Genomic DNA, 17495 nt, shown 5'->3' on the forward strand with positions numbered 1-17495 from the left:
ATAAAATGTATCCATACAAGTACACACACACACAGACACACACACACAGACACACACACACACTGGATTTTGTGGGGGTTTTGTAGGACATTGGTCTGTATCAGATTGGATTTCCTGCCTAAGCAGTAACCACTGGATAAATAAGAATGAATTCATTGCAGAAACGGAAGAACGTAAGCACCTGGGACAATGACGAGGCCATCTCAAGGCAGTGTGGACCATATATGAGTTATTGAGTCAGTATCTGAGGATGTCCTGTGAGAGGTATCATCTCGCTAGGCAGCCATGGGGAGAGGAGGCACTCTGCCACCAGGGTCATGCCTGACAACAGCTTTTAAATCCTCGGGAAAACACCTGCTCATTTCTCTTGCAGGCCTTGCCCCACCTCATGAGTTATCACTCTGTCTTTACCCTTCAGCGTTAAAGCCCAATGCTAGTTTATATTTCTCTATTGGAGAATCTCCTTGGTGTTGCCCTCTGCAGCTGAGATGCCAGAATAAGTAATCAGACTATTATTTACCAGGAATCTCCAAAAGCATGAATTTAATCTAATTGTGGTGTTCTGAAAGATGTATCTAGAGGCCCTTGAGTACACTTTTAATTTAACAAAAAGCCATTATTATGGTCTTTCTTAATAACTCCGAAGTATCTAAATAAATTTGGGTGTCTCTTTTCTCCTCTGATATTCTCATGTAAATCAATCTCTCCTGTTTCTTCCACTCTCATTTATTGTTTTCATTTCTCGTCTGTGAACATTTTCAATTTGTCTTTGCTGTCCTGGCAAACAACTATCAAATGCAGACTAAGAGGCGCTAGCTGTGTCATGCAGCCACGGTTACGGGAGGGCAAGGAGTTACCTGGAAATTCCCACAGGACAGACAAAAGACACAGTAACTATGCACTGGTTAGGACACCTCAACCCGGGGTTCTCTCCCTCGTGGTTGACTGATACAGAGTGTTAACACAGGAATGTTTGATTTTGTTGCCAGCATCAAAGGCCAAGGACATAACCTCAAACACCCCATGTTTTTTGAATAAACCATTAGAAATCTGTCATCCACAACTTTGTTTACATATTCCTGAATTTTTATTTTTAGTGAAAACTTTCTTCTTATGCAATGAATTCTACGATCCTATACTCTTTCACCTGGACCTCTTCACCTGTGCAAGCTAAAGCAGCTGACTTTACTGAGAAGATAAATACATGAACATCCCAACTTGTTAGCTATTTCCTGGGCATTGCTGGCAGGACTAAGACACCAGGATTATTGCAATGCAAGTCATTAATAGACTTTAGACAATAGGCCTTTTCTAATTCTTGGATATTCTTTTCTGTTTGTCTTTGGGACAGTTTCAGGAATATATTTTTTCTTGAAGAATCTAGATAAATAAAATGCAGACGATATCAATAGGTTTTGAGCTTGTGTATTTGTGTGTGTGTGTACAGTTATTTGAGTTCATCATAAAGGGTTCTCAAATTTCTTGTGTAGGAAGAGGATACACAACTCCTTTAAGGACCTACCCTCTATTAACAAGTCTAGGATCCTGTAAATGGGTTGTAGTGCCTGAAGCTTCAGTAAGCAAGACCTCTTTTAAACTAAATGGAGCTACTTCTCTACCATTCCTGGAAATTCAAGATCTTCATGTCCCTACCTATCAAACAGAACAGATAAAAAATCTGGCTTCTCCATGAAACTCTATTCCAGTTCTTCAACCTTACCTAAGTCACCCCTTAAGGATGCTTTCATTGACCTTTGCAATTGTTCACTATATGCCCATCTTCCTATGTGGACTGTTAGTTCTCCCAGAACATACGCTCCACCTTGTTCCTAGGCAGACCTGAAGAGTAATGAGGTGAACATTTGCTGAAGATATGATTAAACTGAAGAGTAAATGGTAGAACACAGAGACAAGAGAGCCACTCTATAAACAAATGGTCATTCGTGCACACATACTAACACACTGTACTATCATATGGGCACTACATATTTACACACACACACACAAAACTGTATGAATTAGAGGCAGCCTGCAGCTGTATAAAGTTTCAGCTGCGACATCTCTGCTTTACAGAAGCATCCATTTGAAACTTTTTTTGTGAATGTCCTTTATCGACATTCTCCCTTGTCTGAAAGGCACAAATGCCTTTCTGCCACTTTCCCCTGGCATAGCAACCTTAATTTCTCACTAAAGACTATTACCAGACCTGGATTTGGTTTCTCTGTCTAGAATGAACCTACGTCAGTCTTAACATAGATCCCATCAGAATGTTTGCAGGGAAATATCAGTGCCCCTTATATTGGCTACTCACCTTCACTATCTAGAACATTAAATAAAAACTCCAGGAAAATAAGCTTTATCATTGATTTTTTTCCCATAGCGCTCCAATATGTATCATTATTTGGAAATCTGTCAGTTTTCAACTCAAGTGGCATTCTTTATATTCAAACCAATCTCAAATAATTTTTGGAAAATCATCTAAAGAAACACGGCATTAGTTCGGTACCCTGATTTAAATCATGATGCATGGCATCTTCTACTTTTCACTTATCTTTTTATTTCAGCAGAAAAAAATGCATCCATTTGTCTGGCATTGTTTTATAAATATAAATTCAAGCTGCTTATCACTTCTGTTCCAATGTCCTCAAGATACTCACTCCTCTCTTTTCTCCTAATAGTTATTCTATGATTTTATTAGTGTCCACAATGAGACCTCATAGACAGTGAAGATCATAGAATAATGGAAATTAGAGATGGAAATGACAGATTGGGTGTCTTTGTCTATTTCCTGGGGCTAATGTTCTTGTCAGTCTGCAGCTCAGTGCTTTAGTCTGTCTTGTTCCAAATGACACCAGTGCTGGGACCTCTACCATTTCCCCCGGGGCTCTTGTCTGCATCCTAAGACTGTCTCTACATCCAGCCACAGGGAATAACAAAGGCTTTGCAATTACCAAGTGAAGTCAGGCCCATCCTCACACGCTTTGTCTGCAAGGCTAGGGACGGGGAGGCTTGAGCGATTAACCACCAAATCCAATCACTGCAGAGGGCTAGGCTGGATCATTTAGAGCAAACGTGAAATGATATTTTGTAGTTGTTTTCTTCAGTGGCAAGATTGCAGGCTATGAGATAGAGAGGTGGTTATCCATCACCTTTTACAACATTTTCCTCTGTAAGAATTGTGGTCAGCTGAGATTCTCGGCCATCACATAAGCTAAAGGGCTGGCTCCACAGCAACTGTGCCAACCACTCGGCAGCGATGAGAGTCAGGGAGCAATGAAGAATTTAAATAGTGACTGTCGTTCTATATTCATACCTGACTTGACATCTATTAGCCAAGCCCTCTACTCTCTCACCAAACACTTTCCTTTAAAATCCTGTGGGCTGCCTATCTGCTGAGAGCACAGATTCCATTCCCATCAAGTCATTCTTTATTCTCACTAACACAAGAATTGTTATTCTCACGAACATAAGACTATGTTGACTTCCCTAGCTTTTCGGACCTGTGACTCAGATTTTCTTTTCCTAACTTCATTGACTTGTTCTTATCCCTCAACTTCACTCAGTTCCTGAACATTTGGCCTCTTCCATGTCTATGGGCATCTATCAAACCTTGACTCGTCATTGGCTGGCTAAGTCATCGGAGTTGAGTTCTTCTCTCCCCTTATCATAAATCTCTCCCTCGGCCTCCTCAATCACTTTTATTGCTCTTCTCCAAACTCTCACCCATTTGTCACCATATTTATTGCTTTGAAAGTCAGAATTACACAGGCAAGTCTAGGTTTGGTTCATCAGAATCACATAGAAGGGGTTGATCATGGACCCAGGAGTGAGAGTCTCTACGGGAATGTCAGCAATGACATTGGTTAATTTTTTTTTCACTTTGTCAGGCTGAAAACATGGGATTTTCAGTCTAGGAAATAACTTACCAACTAGTTTTGCCTCGATATTCCATCTGATTTTCTCTAGTCCACTGATTGCTATTAATAGTTAGCATTTATTGATCCTTGCCACAATTTGCCAACTGCAGAAAGCAAACTCTCAGAATTCAAAACAAGTCACAAAAATTCCTTTTAAAAGTGACAATACAAGGCATACATTGGTGATGGTTCTCTAATGATATATGTTTACTTAATTTCATTGTATCATAGACTTAAAACCTATTAACTTGGTAAATTTATGACATTTATGTTTTATTACAATAAAAACAGTCAAAATAATAATAATAATAATAATAGGCAATAGATAAAGTAGCTACGTTTCCCCAGTCACATGTAGTTGCAAGAACGTAAAAGTCATAAAAAGAAATGGCAACTGGGGATCAGGCACAAATACTCTTCGTCAGCACAGAGCACTTCCTGAGTCTCATATGTCACGCCTGCTGACAGTGCTGGCCTGTTAGTCTCTCAAAGGACTCATCAAGCTCCAAGAGAACTACAGCAGAATCTGTATGGCTTCACGCGTCTCCAACAAAATCACCAGCTAAGTTCTGCCTGTGGAATTCTCGTGGATGGAGGTGGAGTGGAAAGCAAGAGAAAGGCAGTTTCATTTTCAGATCCCAGCTGGAGGCTGCAGGGCTGCGAGTGAGAGGCAGCATCTCCTGACTCACAAATGGAGTAATGTATGGCATGGACGTCATCAGCATGACATGACTATGGAAAGGCACAGTGACATTTTTACTACAGACTGTTCAGAATTCAAGCACCCATGAAGTCTACTTCTTTGTGCACAGTTCCTCCCATCGTGCCTGCGAGAGAAAGCAGTGACATAGAAACTGCGGACTTGCTGTCTCACTTACCCCTGGTTTGTTCCCCATTCGTTCCGAATGCAAAGATGCTTGTGGACAGGATCCTTCATGTAACCTTCGTAGCACAGACATTCCCCTTAGCATCAGGGTAGGAAGAAAAGAGAAACACACGCCAATCAACTACTGTGTCGATGCTTGAGAAAATCAATCTGAAATGATCAGATTAAGTCCCGACTTCGTTAATAGCATAAGTGATATAATGCAGCCCACTGCGTCACACATGCCCCTCGCCACTGCTCTCATGAACGAATCTCCCCATTTTCTAATGCATGATGATTTTATTCTTCGAGAGATCTTAACATCTGCAAAACACTTGTGTGAAGGTGCTGCATGCACAAAGTTCATCACGTCTTTGAGGAAGGGGACATTTTATGTTTGTCTTCTTAATAACACGGCAATCAGCAAGTGATGGGTACATGTTTAAAGTCTCCACATGTGAAGTCTTTCTAAGAATCTGAAACTTAAGTGTTGTTACTATATTATGCTGATAAGGGAAGTCACACCTTGGACAAGGTATGAGACTTGTAAGCCTCTTAAAAATGAATCTATGACGATGTCACTTGAGATACTGTCATCATGCCATGCTTTGAGTCCACAGAACTGCCATGGCATATAAAGGAGGTTGCAATTTTTCTCTTCTGTTTTGGTGGGAATTACATTTTCTAGTGAAAAATGCCTGGTTATCTTTTGAAGGTAGTAAACAAGTATCACCTACACCCTACATAGCTCAGGATCTTCCTGCTCTTCCTCATCATTCGTTTTAGGGAGGTTTTGTTGTTGTTATTGTTGTTGTTAGTTTTATTTTTGCATACCAAGAGGTCCAATAGGCTTCTGGAATTGCATACAAGATTACCTTTTTGTGGGTTTCACCCTTGCCAAGGCAGGGTTGCATGACGTTTATCCAGTTAATAAGAAGCAAACGTGAGACCTCCCAAAGGATTGGCACCCATAGTTCTGTTGAGTACCAGTCCTAAAGACAGCAGCCATTGCTTCCTGATGTGACTGTTTTTGTATATGACGGTACTTATCTCTGAGCCACTGTGACTTGTTACACTAAAGCATTTGCTTTTAATCTTCTAATGACTGGTTATTTAATTTATAACCAGTGAAATAACAAAATGTGATTTCCTGAAATTAGGAAATAACAAATTTACAAAGGTACCAAGTCCTGAGGAGACAATATACATACAGTTTATTTATCTCTCAAGGAAGAGAAACAAGATGGATATAAATAAAATAGCAGCTTTAAATGCTATTTCCTCTTTATGAAGATAAAACTTAATAAAAAACAGAATGTATTTGATATTAGAGGAGAAGAGTCTGAACAGTATGAGCAAGATAATTTTTGTATAAGAATTTAGCTCATGCCGGGCGGTAGTGGCACAAGCCTTTAGTCCCAGCACTCGGGAGGCAGAGGCAGGCGGATTTCTGGGAGTTCGAGGCCAGCCTGGTCTACAAGAGCTAGTTCCAGGACAGGAACCAAAAAGCTACGGAGAAACCCTGTCTCGAAAATCAAAAAAAAAAAAAAAAAAAAAAAAAAAAAAAGAATTTAGCTCATGCATTTTGAGATAAACTAGAAGCTATTGCCTCCCAGGGCCTCTATACCAAATAATAGTTACTTGACCCCCATCCCCAAAACACTCAACTGGTGGACTAATGAAAATGGGTAACTTCTTAATTTTAGATAAATCTAAGGAGTATTAAAGATCAGTACATTGTTTCATGTACAACACATTCTGACTTTAGTATCACAGGCTATATTGGAACCTACTGATCCACTTTGGGTCCAAATTTATTACCTTCCCTGGTACTGGGTTATAGCTACAAATGACCATGGAAATTAAAGTGAAACATCAGAAAATATGGCTTGAAATTGGGTGGCTAGTGATAACAAAAACCTGCCAACAATGGCCACCTTTTGATAAAAGGAAAGAAAAATAAGATTTAAAAAGCAGGTACTTCCGTCCATTTGCCTGCAAAATTCAGGAAGTCATTGTTTTTTACTGCTGAGTAGTACTCTAATATGTATATATTCCATACTTTCTTCATCCATTCTTCTATTGAAGGGCATCTAGGTTGTTTCCAGGTTCTGGCTATTACAAACAATGCTGCTATGAACATAGTTGAGCATATACTTTTGTTGTATGTTAGGGCATTTCTTGGGTATATTCCCAAGAGTGGTATTGCTGGGTCCAGGGGTAGGTGGATCCCGAAATTCCTGAGAAACCGCCACACTGTTTTCCAAAGTGGTTGCACAAGTTTGCATTCCCACCAGCAATGGATCAGTGTACCCTTTTCTCCACAACCTCTCCAGCAAAGGCTATCATTGGTGTTTTTTATTTTAGCCATTCTGACAGGTGTAAGATGGTATCTTAAAGGTATAAAACACTATCCTGAGTGAGGTGAGCCAGACCCAAAAAGAGGAACATGGGATGTACTCACTCATATTTGATTTCTAGCCATGAATAGGGGACGTTGAGCCTATTATGCGTGGTCCTAGAGAAGCTAATTAAGAAGGTGAACCCAAAGAAAAACATTTAGGCGATGAAAGGAGACAGAGACAAAGACCCACATTGGAGCACCGAACTGAAATCTCAAGGTCCAAATCATGAGCAGGAGACAGAGCAGGAGCAAGGAACTTAGGACCGCGAGGGGTGCACCCACACACTGAGACAATGGGGATGTTCTATCAGGAACTCACCAAGGCCAGCTGGCCTGGGTCTGAAAACGCATGGGATAAAACGGGACTTGCTGAACATAATGGACAATGAGGACTACTGAGAACTCAAGAACATTGGCAATGGGTTTTTGATCCTACTGCACGTACTGGCTTTGTGGGAGCCTAGGCAGTTTGGATGCTCACCTTACTAGACCTGGATGGAGGTGGGTGGTCCTTGGACTTCCCACAGGGCAGGGAACCCGGATTACTCTTAGGGATGATGAGGGAGGGGGACTTGATGGGGGAGGGGGAGGGAAATGGGAGGTGGTGGCGGGGAGAAGGCAGAAATCTTTAATAAATAAATAAACAATAAAAAGAAAAAAAAGCAGGTACTAGGGCAAAATAATAAGAGAATTAGACTTTATACCTTAAGAATTTCAAAGAAAGTACAAACCCTAAACTGCAAAGTATACAGGGCAAGAATAAGGTTAATCTCCTCAAACAGGTAGGCTTTTCATAGGTACTATGGGCATTAATGACTTGTCCTGTGTTGTGACAAACTTTAGGCAAAGGCAATTTTTGGGTGACTTTGGCTCATTTGTACAGTCCGTCACAGTGGCAGGAAGGGTGCCATCTGCAGGAAGCAAAGGACGATAAATGTTGGTCCTCACTGTCTTCACCCTTTGTATGCAGTCTGGGACTCTAGCCCATGGGACAGTAACTGTTATATATAGGACAGGTCTTCTCACCTAAGTTACTGTAAATAACCCCTCTAGACATGCTTCCATAAGTATGAAGGTCTTGTGAAGCTGGCAATCAATTCTAACCATCAAATTACGGTTCAAAGTTAAATCATTAAAATGTTTAGCCTAAGTATGCGGCTCAGCGGTAGAGTCTGTATTGCTCAACTATAAGGACCTGAGTTTGGATCCCCTGCACCCATATATAAGTCAGCACAACATTGTGTACTTGTAACCGTAGGTCTTAGGTGGAGACAGGTGAGACTGGAGAACTCTACCAGAAGGGGTAAACTCCAGATTCAGTTAGAGACCCTGTGTCAACTAAAAAAAAAGTATAGACAGCATTAAAAGAAGATAGCTGAAGTGGATCTCCAGACTCTACATGCACACCCAAAGACATACCTGCATACATGCGCACACACAGGATATATCATACATACACAGAAAGAAAAAAGCAACTAAAAATTTAATTGATTTATAGATAACAACACCCCCAAATATAAAGATTATATATATAATCAATTAACAGGTTGAAATCTCAAATTTTTTCCTGTGGGAAATACACTCTTTTGATTGTCCTTGTTGCCAATTAGACCTGAATAGAATGTTAGTAGTAAACAGGATGTAACCATAAGAGAGTGTTGAGCACAACATCTGATTTCCAGAATGGTCTCAACTGGAGCTGGGGATGCAGCTCATTGGTCAAATACTTGTTCAACATGCACGAGACCTTGTGTTTCATTCCGGGCATCACACAAACTAGACATGGTAGAGAATGCCTGTCATCCCAGCACGAGGGAGGGAGAGGCAGGAGATTCAAAAGCTCAAGGTCATCCTCAGCTATAGAGTGATTTGAAGGCCAGCCCCGGCTGTAAGAGACTCTGACTCAAAAACAAAAACGTAGAACAAGAATACTCTAGGCTGGACACCTTGTCTAGAATTAAGGATTAACGATAAAGGAGTAGCTTCTTCTACATTTGGTATTTGGTTACCACAAAACATGTAAAAATAAATTCAGTAACAACTCCAAGTTCAAGCAGAGACCTATTTTCCTAATGACGTAAATACCTACCATTTGTGTAGTACATTTACCTTCTCAAATTGCTTTCGTGGTCATTATCTCCACATGAGGCTTCCATCACTTATTACCATGTGGGGACATACTGCTGACAACAGATAAAGCTTTTCTCCACATAATGGCATATGCCACCCAAAGTCAGGGAATCGGGAATTTTCAAACATACCAGGCTAGAGTTTGGGGATATTCCAAGATCTGCCTCTCAACAGATCCTCATTTCTAGAATCCACTAAACTTCCCTCTTCTTTATTCCTCCTCAATCCAGTTTGGCCATCTATACTTCAAGGAGTTCAGTCTTGATGAGGAAAGTTACTATGGAAACCAACTGCTAAATCTTGACTTTAAGAGGGGTTTCGTGTAAGCACAGACTCCGACTGTTAGCTGTGAATTTTAAAGACCCCACAAGGGTGTTGGATGCCCTCCTAAGCCGAAGTGTTACAGTCTCCGCATCTGCTGTGACAGATGGCAGGGAACACATGAGGCGCGGACGCTGTGGCGGTGTACATAGGAATCCAACAGAGAGACATGTCATGGCCACGGAAAAGTGCCCAGCAAGGAGAGTGTAACACATCACAACGGCTGCAGAAGCTATTCTGTGGATAGCACTGTCAGGGAAGAAAGCCCACTGCAAGATGTTGGCGCAGAAGATAGAGACAGCCATACCTACTTTTGCTTGGTTCCTTGGGGACAAACACCTTGAGCTGCCTTTCATGGTGAACAGGAAGAACCTTTGCTCATTTTACAGTTGAAGAACTGAGTCACACAACCTCATCTAAGAATTAAGAAAGGCCTTGAAGCAAGGGTTCCTTGGGTTGACTGTGTTCACCACAGTTTGTTTTATTATAAAACCAAATTAAGGCCAGAAGCCCTGAGTCATTACACTGCTTCAAGTAGTGGTTAGCTTTTATTAAATAGGACTGGCTGTCCCTTATCTAAAAAGAGAAATGTTCGTCTGGACATGGATAACACCAAATTGCCTAATAATCCCCCACCACTGGGCGTTAGCAGGAAAGGGGCAGGCCCAGGGTTGAACAACCCCCAGGAAACTGAGAGAGAAGACTCGGAACATGCTGAAGTTCCCCCTGAAGGAAGATGAGGTTTTGATGGAGCTACAGACATGAACTGGGAATGAGTGTACACTCTAGGTTATAGCAACAAAATGGGGGCTGAGCTCTCCTGATTAACTGGGTTAAAAAATGCCTGAGACAGAGAGAGATGGGGTGCAGAGGTGGGGGAACACAGTGGCTCAAAACAATCAAAGAAGCTGAGGCTGAGTTGTCTGGAAACCTGGCCGGTGCCCCTCAGCAGCGTGATACATTTTGACCTGTTCGTGTCGGCCATAGGCCATAGAAAAATCTGGGAAACTAGGGATTTGGGGAAGACATATTAGATAGATACTAAAACAGCCAAGTTTGAGTTTTCATGTATGCCTGTGCTCCTTGCACACATTTAAAATAAATAATAAAGACTGCAAAGCTTAAAAAAGGCAATGGAGGCTGTGGCCAGAACTGCTGTGGCTGAGAAGTGAAGCAGGTGTCTCGGCCTTGGCTGCTGTGCACATGGCAGAGCAGAGGCTTGGAACAAGCAGGGAGGAAGCCGATGCAGCTAGGTAGTCAGCCGCCAGCAGACAAATTGAAAACAAACAACTGCAAAGTGTTCCCCTTAGAACTCATAGGAAACGTCAGCCTAAGATCGGAGCCAGTAGACACCACACTCCACAGCCTTAAGGCTTTGTCACTATCTCAGAGATGCTCCTGAGAGGCCAGTCTGGCAGGGTGGACAAGAAGACTGGCAGTTTGCAAAAGGCCTCATCAGCCACTCAGAAGGAAAGAGAAGAATCCTAAGAATCCATCTAGGTTCCCTTCCAGAAGGGCAATATTAGGAGAAACATCGTAAAATGGCCAGATTTGTGAATTCTGGTATAGCGTGTACCCTGAGCTTATAGTTCAGCTGAGCTATTAACTAGGCAGTGGTTAAGCCAGTTGGGCAACACCACTCTAAAGTGAGGATAAAAATACTGTCACTTTGTAGTACTGTGAAGGAGTTTTGATTGTCTAAGCTTGGTGACAACATGATGAGCTCTTGATAAACACTGCCTAGCATGATTTCTTGCCACGATAATTTCCCACCTGTCATTACAAAGCGGCGGGGAGATGGACCACAGTCTGTTGTGTGAAGTCCTCAGCAGTCTGAACCGAACTTAAAAGCATCCTAGATCTTCTCGTACCCGGGTCCTAGGACTGACCTGTCAAAGTTGGTATCAGCTAGAAGAGGATCACGGTCCTCAGAGAAGTTGCAGGTGGCAGGCACAAACATCTTGTCTCTACTTTCTCAAGCTCACCTGTGCATAACCAGGTCTGGGATGATTAGAACATTTGCCAGTGACAGTTTACTATTGTCTAGGCTGGTCTCTGAGCTCTGCCCCTCTCATGTAAGACGGTGTCAGAATGTAAGTGGAGAGGAAGGCTGGAACTGAAATAATTCAGCAAGTTTCCTATAGCCCTGGTACTTTCGTAGGCCCCCCCCCCATCTTTAGGAGTTCTGAGATCATGATGGGGATATAGGAAGGGGGAACGTAACCCATTTCCCTCCTTTAGCTCTTTTGTTCTTCCTTTGGTGTATTTGTACCCCATCTCAAACTCAAGTGTCTAAAGCAATATCAATTCATTGTGTCAGGCCTGTATAGGGCAGAGGGGACTAATATGGGTTCTCTGGGGCTAAGATCAAAGTGCCTTCAGAGTAAGTCTCTACAGAGTTATGCTCCTTTCTAGAGGCTATGAGCAAGAATCTGCTTCCTTGCTTCTCCCCTTGCTAAGGGCTACGTGCACACCTGGTTCATGACTTGTCCTTCATCTTCAAAGTCTACAATACCTTGATGAACCATTCTTTCATCATGGTACTTTGACCTGTTCTCCCTTCTACTTTGGAGAAGTATTGTCATTTAATTGGGACACCCAGATAATCTAGGGTAATCTTGCCTTTGTAACTGAGGCAACCTCAGTTCTATTTACCATTTTACCTTCCTTTGGCGTGCAACATTACACACCTACAGATTGTGGGAAGGGGGATGTGGGCATCTGGTGGAGTGAGTCCACGTTTCTGTCCCTCACACCTGGTGTTGTGGAGTCCTGTGCAGATGATGTCTAAATACACATGTAGATTTGGGACACTTTTAGGAAGGCTGCCTAAGGGGAGCTCCAGGCACCAAAGGGTGCTCCTTCCCAGTGCCTGAGCATCTGTGTTTGTGTGCTTGTGTGTTTATGGGTACGTGTGTCTGCGTGAAAAAAATACACAAGTGCATTTGCACAGCCCTATGAATCCATATGGGCAGACCCCTCAGCTCGGCTGGGAAAGCACATGTCCCAACACTCTGACATTTCCAAGTAAGCTAGCTGGAGGATTGCAAAAAATAACGTCGACTTGACTTGGAGCCAATTCTCACACTCAGCTCTTTGGAGAAAGGCTCTAGGATGGAGTGTGGGAGGCGATAAAGTTTCTTAGTGATGAGCGTGTGGGATGACCACATCATTCTATGTGCAGAGAGAGGCAGCACGGGAGGGGGTTTTCCAATTCCAGCGTTAATCAAAACGAGAGGCTCCACAGCATCGTTTCTCAGCTGCCTCACCAAATGGAGATGTCCTACCTTAGCTTTGCTGCAGGCCTTGGGTTCCTATTTTTAGTACCCTTGTGACTTTTTAGTTGGGAATTCATTGGTTATCACAGATACCAGGAAACCATTTGCAGGGAGGGGCTTCCCAAAGTCATTTTGTAGGAAGGATTAGAATTTCGACATCTGGAAGGGGCTGAAGGGTAGACAGGAAGACGTCCTTGGTACAGACAACAACTTCCTGGCACACCCATCAGAAATGAATGCTTAGTACAGGTTACTCCTAAAGAGCTGAATGACATACTTATTGGAGTGGGCATATCTGGACATATTATGTTACCTTCGATAACCTTATTTCTGCTTGGTTGCATGAAAGGTCAAGACAAACTCTCCTTGTAGGTAGCAAAGGGACTTTGGGCAAATTAGGCCCAGATAATCAAACATTAGGTAAGGTAAGAAGGTGGCTGGTGTCCAACCCTCCCAAGCATAGAACACCCAGTCCCCTCCTTTCCATGTGTAACATTGGGCCTTTTATTTCCTTTCAAGGCAAAAAGGAAGCATGCAAGGTTCTCTGAAGTTCTCGTTGCTCTCAGAAGTGAGTTTAACAGCCAAGATTGTCCCGAATCCTCCTAATCCTAACCAGCTGGAGAACAAGGGTACCAGAGGCCAGCTCTGCTTCATGGAGAGTTCCCACCTCTGAGACAAGCTCTTTTTAATTTCTTCCAAGCACGTTAGCTTTTGGGCACGGTGCACAGCCCATCTGTTTGGTTTGGTGTTTGCCTTGACAGCGTAGGAGGATCGGCGAGTAAGCACCGTCTTAGACATCAGCTGTTGAAAGTGCTGTACTTTCTCCTCCATATGGGGACCTAGAATCTCTGTCATGGGCCCACGTAAAATAAGTTTAAAACCTAAGAACATGAACTTTAGATGTCACAGTTACCTGATATTTTCTCAGAGAGATTTAATAATAAAGTACCAAAAATGCACATTGTGTATCTTGGGCCACATCTGTAGAAAGTCCTTGCTGAACACCCTGCCTCTCCCAGAGTTACACATGGTAGACAAAGATCTTGAGGATTTAGCTCATGACTCCTTCCTTTATTCCATAGTATTATACCACTTCTCCAGGGAAATTCTACCTGTTGATACTCTAGTTCCTGAAAATGGTCTTTGTGTAGAGGCCACTCTTTATGAACCTCTTATTATGGTTTACATGTGAAATTTTGTCTATAGGCTTCTGTGTTTAAATACACGGTCCCCAGTTGGTGGCAGTGGAAGGCTGCGGAAACTTTTGGACAGGAAGTTTAGCTGGCAGGTGTAGGGCCATAAGAGAAGAGGTTTAAAAGTTCTAGGCTAGCTCCACTTCCAGTGAGAGCTTGTTCCTGGTAGAAATATAATTAGCCTCGCCACCACTCCCCTCCATCACAGGCAAAACCTCATATACCAAGCCTTCCCTGTCATAATGGACTGTGTTCCCTTCAACTACAAACCAAAATAGATCCTCTCTCCTCTAAGTTGCTTCTGTTAGATATTCTGTCACGATAACCAGAAGAGTAAACCCTTTCCCGCCATGCAAGTGTACATCTTTCTGGCATAGAGACCCAGACTCCCGAGCACACATGCTCCTTGGGTAAGGCACAGCCGCACTTCACACCACCTGAATCTGAGCCTTACTCAGAACTACCCCGTCTTGCTTGATGGAGTAACACACTTAAACACGTCTACAGCCTTTGTGCAGTGATCTATCTCTAAGATTCATTGGAAGAAAAATAAAGTCCCATGTGCCCTACATTTCCTTGTGGAGAGGTTTGTTTTAATAGTACTTATAAAAACAAAAAATTGAGAGCCTTCTAACTTTAAAGTAATGAGACTGTTTAAATGAGCTGGGATACAAATGCCCAATGCAACAGCAAATGGCCATTAAAATGTTACTGAGGATTATGATTATGGAAAACTCATATGATGGAATATTAAGGATACAAATTCAGGAAAACTCAGCTAGACTTCCTATGCTTCCAGGAAATCTTTTTAAAAATATGCATTGGCTAGTGATGGAAAGAAAGGACATAAAAAGTTTTAAAGTGATTTATCTAGGAGACAGAAATACAGATGATTATAATTTCATTCTATACTATTTTTATAATAAACATGAATTAATTTTGCAATTATAAAATGGCTAGTCCCAGTAGGTAGATAATGACAAAATGGGCAATGGAGGTTGTTCCAAACTGTCTTTTCCAAAATAAGGCTGCAATTAAGATCTTGTCCAGGCTCCTGCCAGAATATTGCAGGTTTTTACGCTCAGTGGCTCAACACATGGTGATATCCATGGGCGGTCTACTCATGAAATGGAAAGGGGGCAGTGGAATTGAGAGAAATGATTTGAGTTTCAAGGGAGTGATTGCAAAAGGCATGCTCTCTCTGACAGTTACCCGCTTCCCGGTGCTCCCGCCTACCAGTTTCGGGGTCACATTGGTGTTCACAAGGGTCCAGGAGCCGCCGGGCACAGAGGTCCATGGCCCAGGGCCCACTGGAGTTCTGCTGCGAGAAGAGAATCACTTGGGCAGGGTTCAGCCAGTCACTGGCATCCAGCTGGCTTCCCTCCAGCAGGATGAAGCGGCTCCCTACAGGGTGACAGAGAAGAAACGTGTCTGCGGATGCACACACAATACATAGGGCGCAAGTCATCAGAGATGAGCGTGTCTAACCCACGACCATTACACTCACCAGTCCTTGCCTACCATTAGTACTAGTGCGAGGGATTGGCAGATGGAGGTTCTGCTGTCACAATGACTGCTGGGAGGCCAGAGACATTAAACCTTCCAGCTATATCCTCCCCTATTACTGCGCCTCGTCCCATATTGCTGGAGTGTTCCTCAGGGATAGAGGGATAGAGTGGCTCTGTGGTGACCGTGGCATGGCTCCATCAGACTTAGCCACAAGGCATTGGCCCTGGGTCAGGTAACAGTGACCCACTGTCTGTCGTGGCATGCCCTGAAATAGCAGGTCCTCGGATGCTGTGAATGTCCCCACCTGTTTCCAGCCTCGCAGCAACCAGAGAACAGACATTAACAAGTCAATTAGGTGCTTTGGGTTTAAATGACTCAGGGACTCTCAGAATCTCTCACCTGGGCAAAGCAAACCAAAGCATGGCTGAGCCTTATACACCTTGACTCCTCTAGTTAGCTTTTCCTTCCTCGAGCACTAAAGGACTGTGGCATCTATCCACCTGTAGCCAGTGTGCTTTGCATTTCTATGGTTGTAGAGAAACGGAGATGACCCATTCAGTTTGTTATTAGCTCAATTTCTTGGGTCATCGGTGGACAATCTAACTGTATCCACTTCCTTCCTGTTTGGAGCACATCCCTCTTCCCCATGACAGTGGCCCTTGTTTGGTCTGTCCTCTGCCCAGCCTGAAAACTGCCAACTGAAGAAGCTGTCACCTTCTCGGAGGAATGAGCTCACCATCAGCGATCAGGTGCTCGGGGACATGAAGGGTGATTTTGACAACAAGAGGACAGTTGACGTGAGAGGGGCACACGAGGCCAATCACACAGCTGGTGACGCTGATCAGGGTCAGGGTGGTCTTATTCACAGGACTTCGGGGAGAGCCCACTGAAAACAAGACAAAAACAGGACACGGTGGTAAAAATCCCGGCACTGACGGTCTGACTCGGCCTTCTACTGGCAAACAAGCGTGTCTGGCTAACCTAACTCCCAGCCATCTGAAAATATCTCTGCTATGTGACTTCAGGAAGCTTCATTGGGGACATCACCTGTTGAAGAGAAAGTGAACTTGGCCACCTGGTGGCTTTCAAGGTCAGCAGTGGTGAGCTGAGTGCAGATTCTCTCTAATATGACTGGGTCAGGCTCACAAGAGGGCACAAAGAGGACATCTCTCCCTCTGCTTCCCTGGCTGAGTTCAAAATTCTTGGAGGCAAAATAGTTTAATCACTGTAGTGCAATCCAGTTGCTGTTTGTAGAGGGTGCTCTAAGGCCTGGCTCCCACAGTGTAAACCCGGGCTTCCAGAAGGAAATTCCCCCACTTCTATGGTGTGCAATGATGCTCTCACACCAGAATCCTCTCCTCCATCCAGACACCACTGGAAGGAATGGAAATGGAAGAGCTTACTTTGCTCATTTGAGGGGACTGGATTTTCTCTTGCTCTTGGATGAAGTGGTGGCAAGCAGAGGGATGATGAAGGGGGTGGCACTTGGAGGCAGGATACATGTGGGAGGGTAAGAAAGCAAGGCAATGGAATGTATAGTTTTTCCTGGAATTTTCTTATTTATGTTAATATTTATTATTAATAGTAATGTAAGTCCAGTTAGGGGAGGAAACTGTGCTAAGTTTCTTTGTACATTATTTTCTGGTAAATCCTTGTCTGTTCATAATACACACCTGTGAGCCTGGAGAGGGACTATCTACTTTGCAGAAGAGGGAAATAAGTCTCAAGTAGAGGCCCTAATTGTGACAGCTAACACTTACGAAATGGTCATTATGTGTCAGGTACCTGTGCTCAGAGTTCTACAGGGCTCACATCATTGAATAACAATTGAGGCTTCATGAAGTAGCTGTCATAAGAGGCTGCAGAGTGAATTCAGAG

General features: G+C 43.1%; 1 protein-coding gene across 2 annotated transcripts in view; it reads right to left on the reverse strand.

The window, feature by feature from the left end:
• Positions 1-17495, reverse strand: part of Astn1 (astrotactin 1) — a 330687-nt gene that overhangs the window by 151841 nt on the left and 161351 nt on the right. Inside the window, exons 6-8 of one of the 2 annotated variants that reach the window (XM_057769941.1) lie at positions 16354-16503; positions 15345-15512; positions 4796-4880 (exon numbers count right to left, since the gene is read on the reverse strand). In XM_057769941.1, the coding sequence (XP_057625924.1) occupies positions 4796-4880; positions 15345-15512; positions 16354-16503 (403 nt within the window). Of the gene's footprint in view, positions 1-4795; positions 4881-15320; positions 15513-16353; positions 16504-17495 lie in introns of both variants that reach the window. The other variant, XM_057769940.1, reaches the window with a different exon arrangement.

The sequence above is a fragment of the Chionomys nivalis genome, chromosome 5 (assembly GCF_950005125.1).
Source record: "Chionomys nivalis chromosome 5, mChiNiv1.1, whole genome shotgun sequence".
In the NCBI taxonomy this organism is placed as follows: domain Eukaryota; kingdom Metazoa; phylum Chordata; class Mammalia; order Rodentia; family Cricetidae; genus Chionomys; species Chionomys nivalis.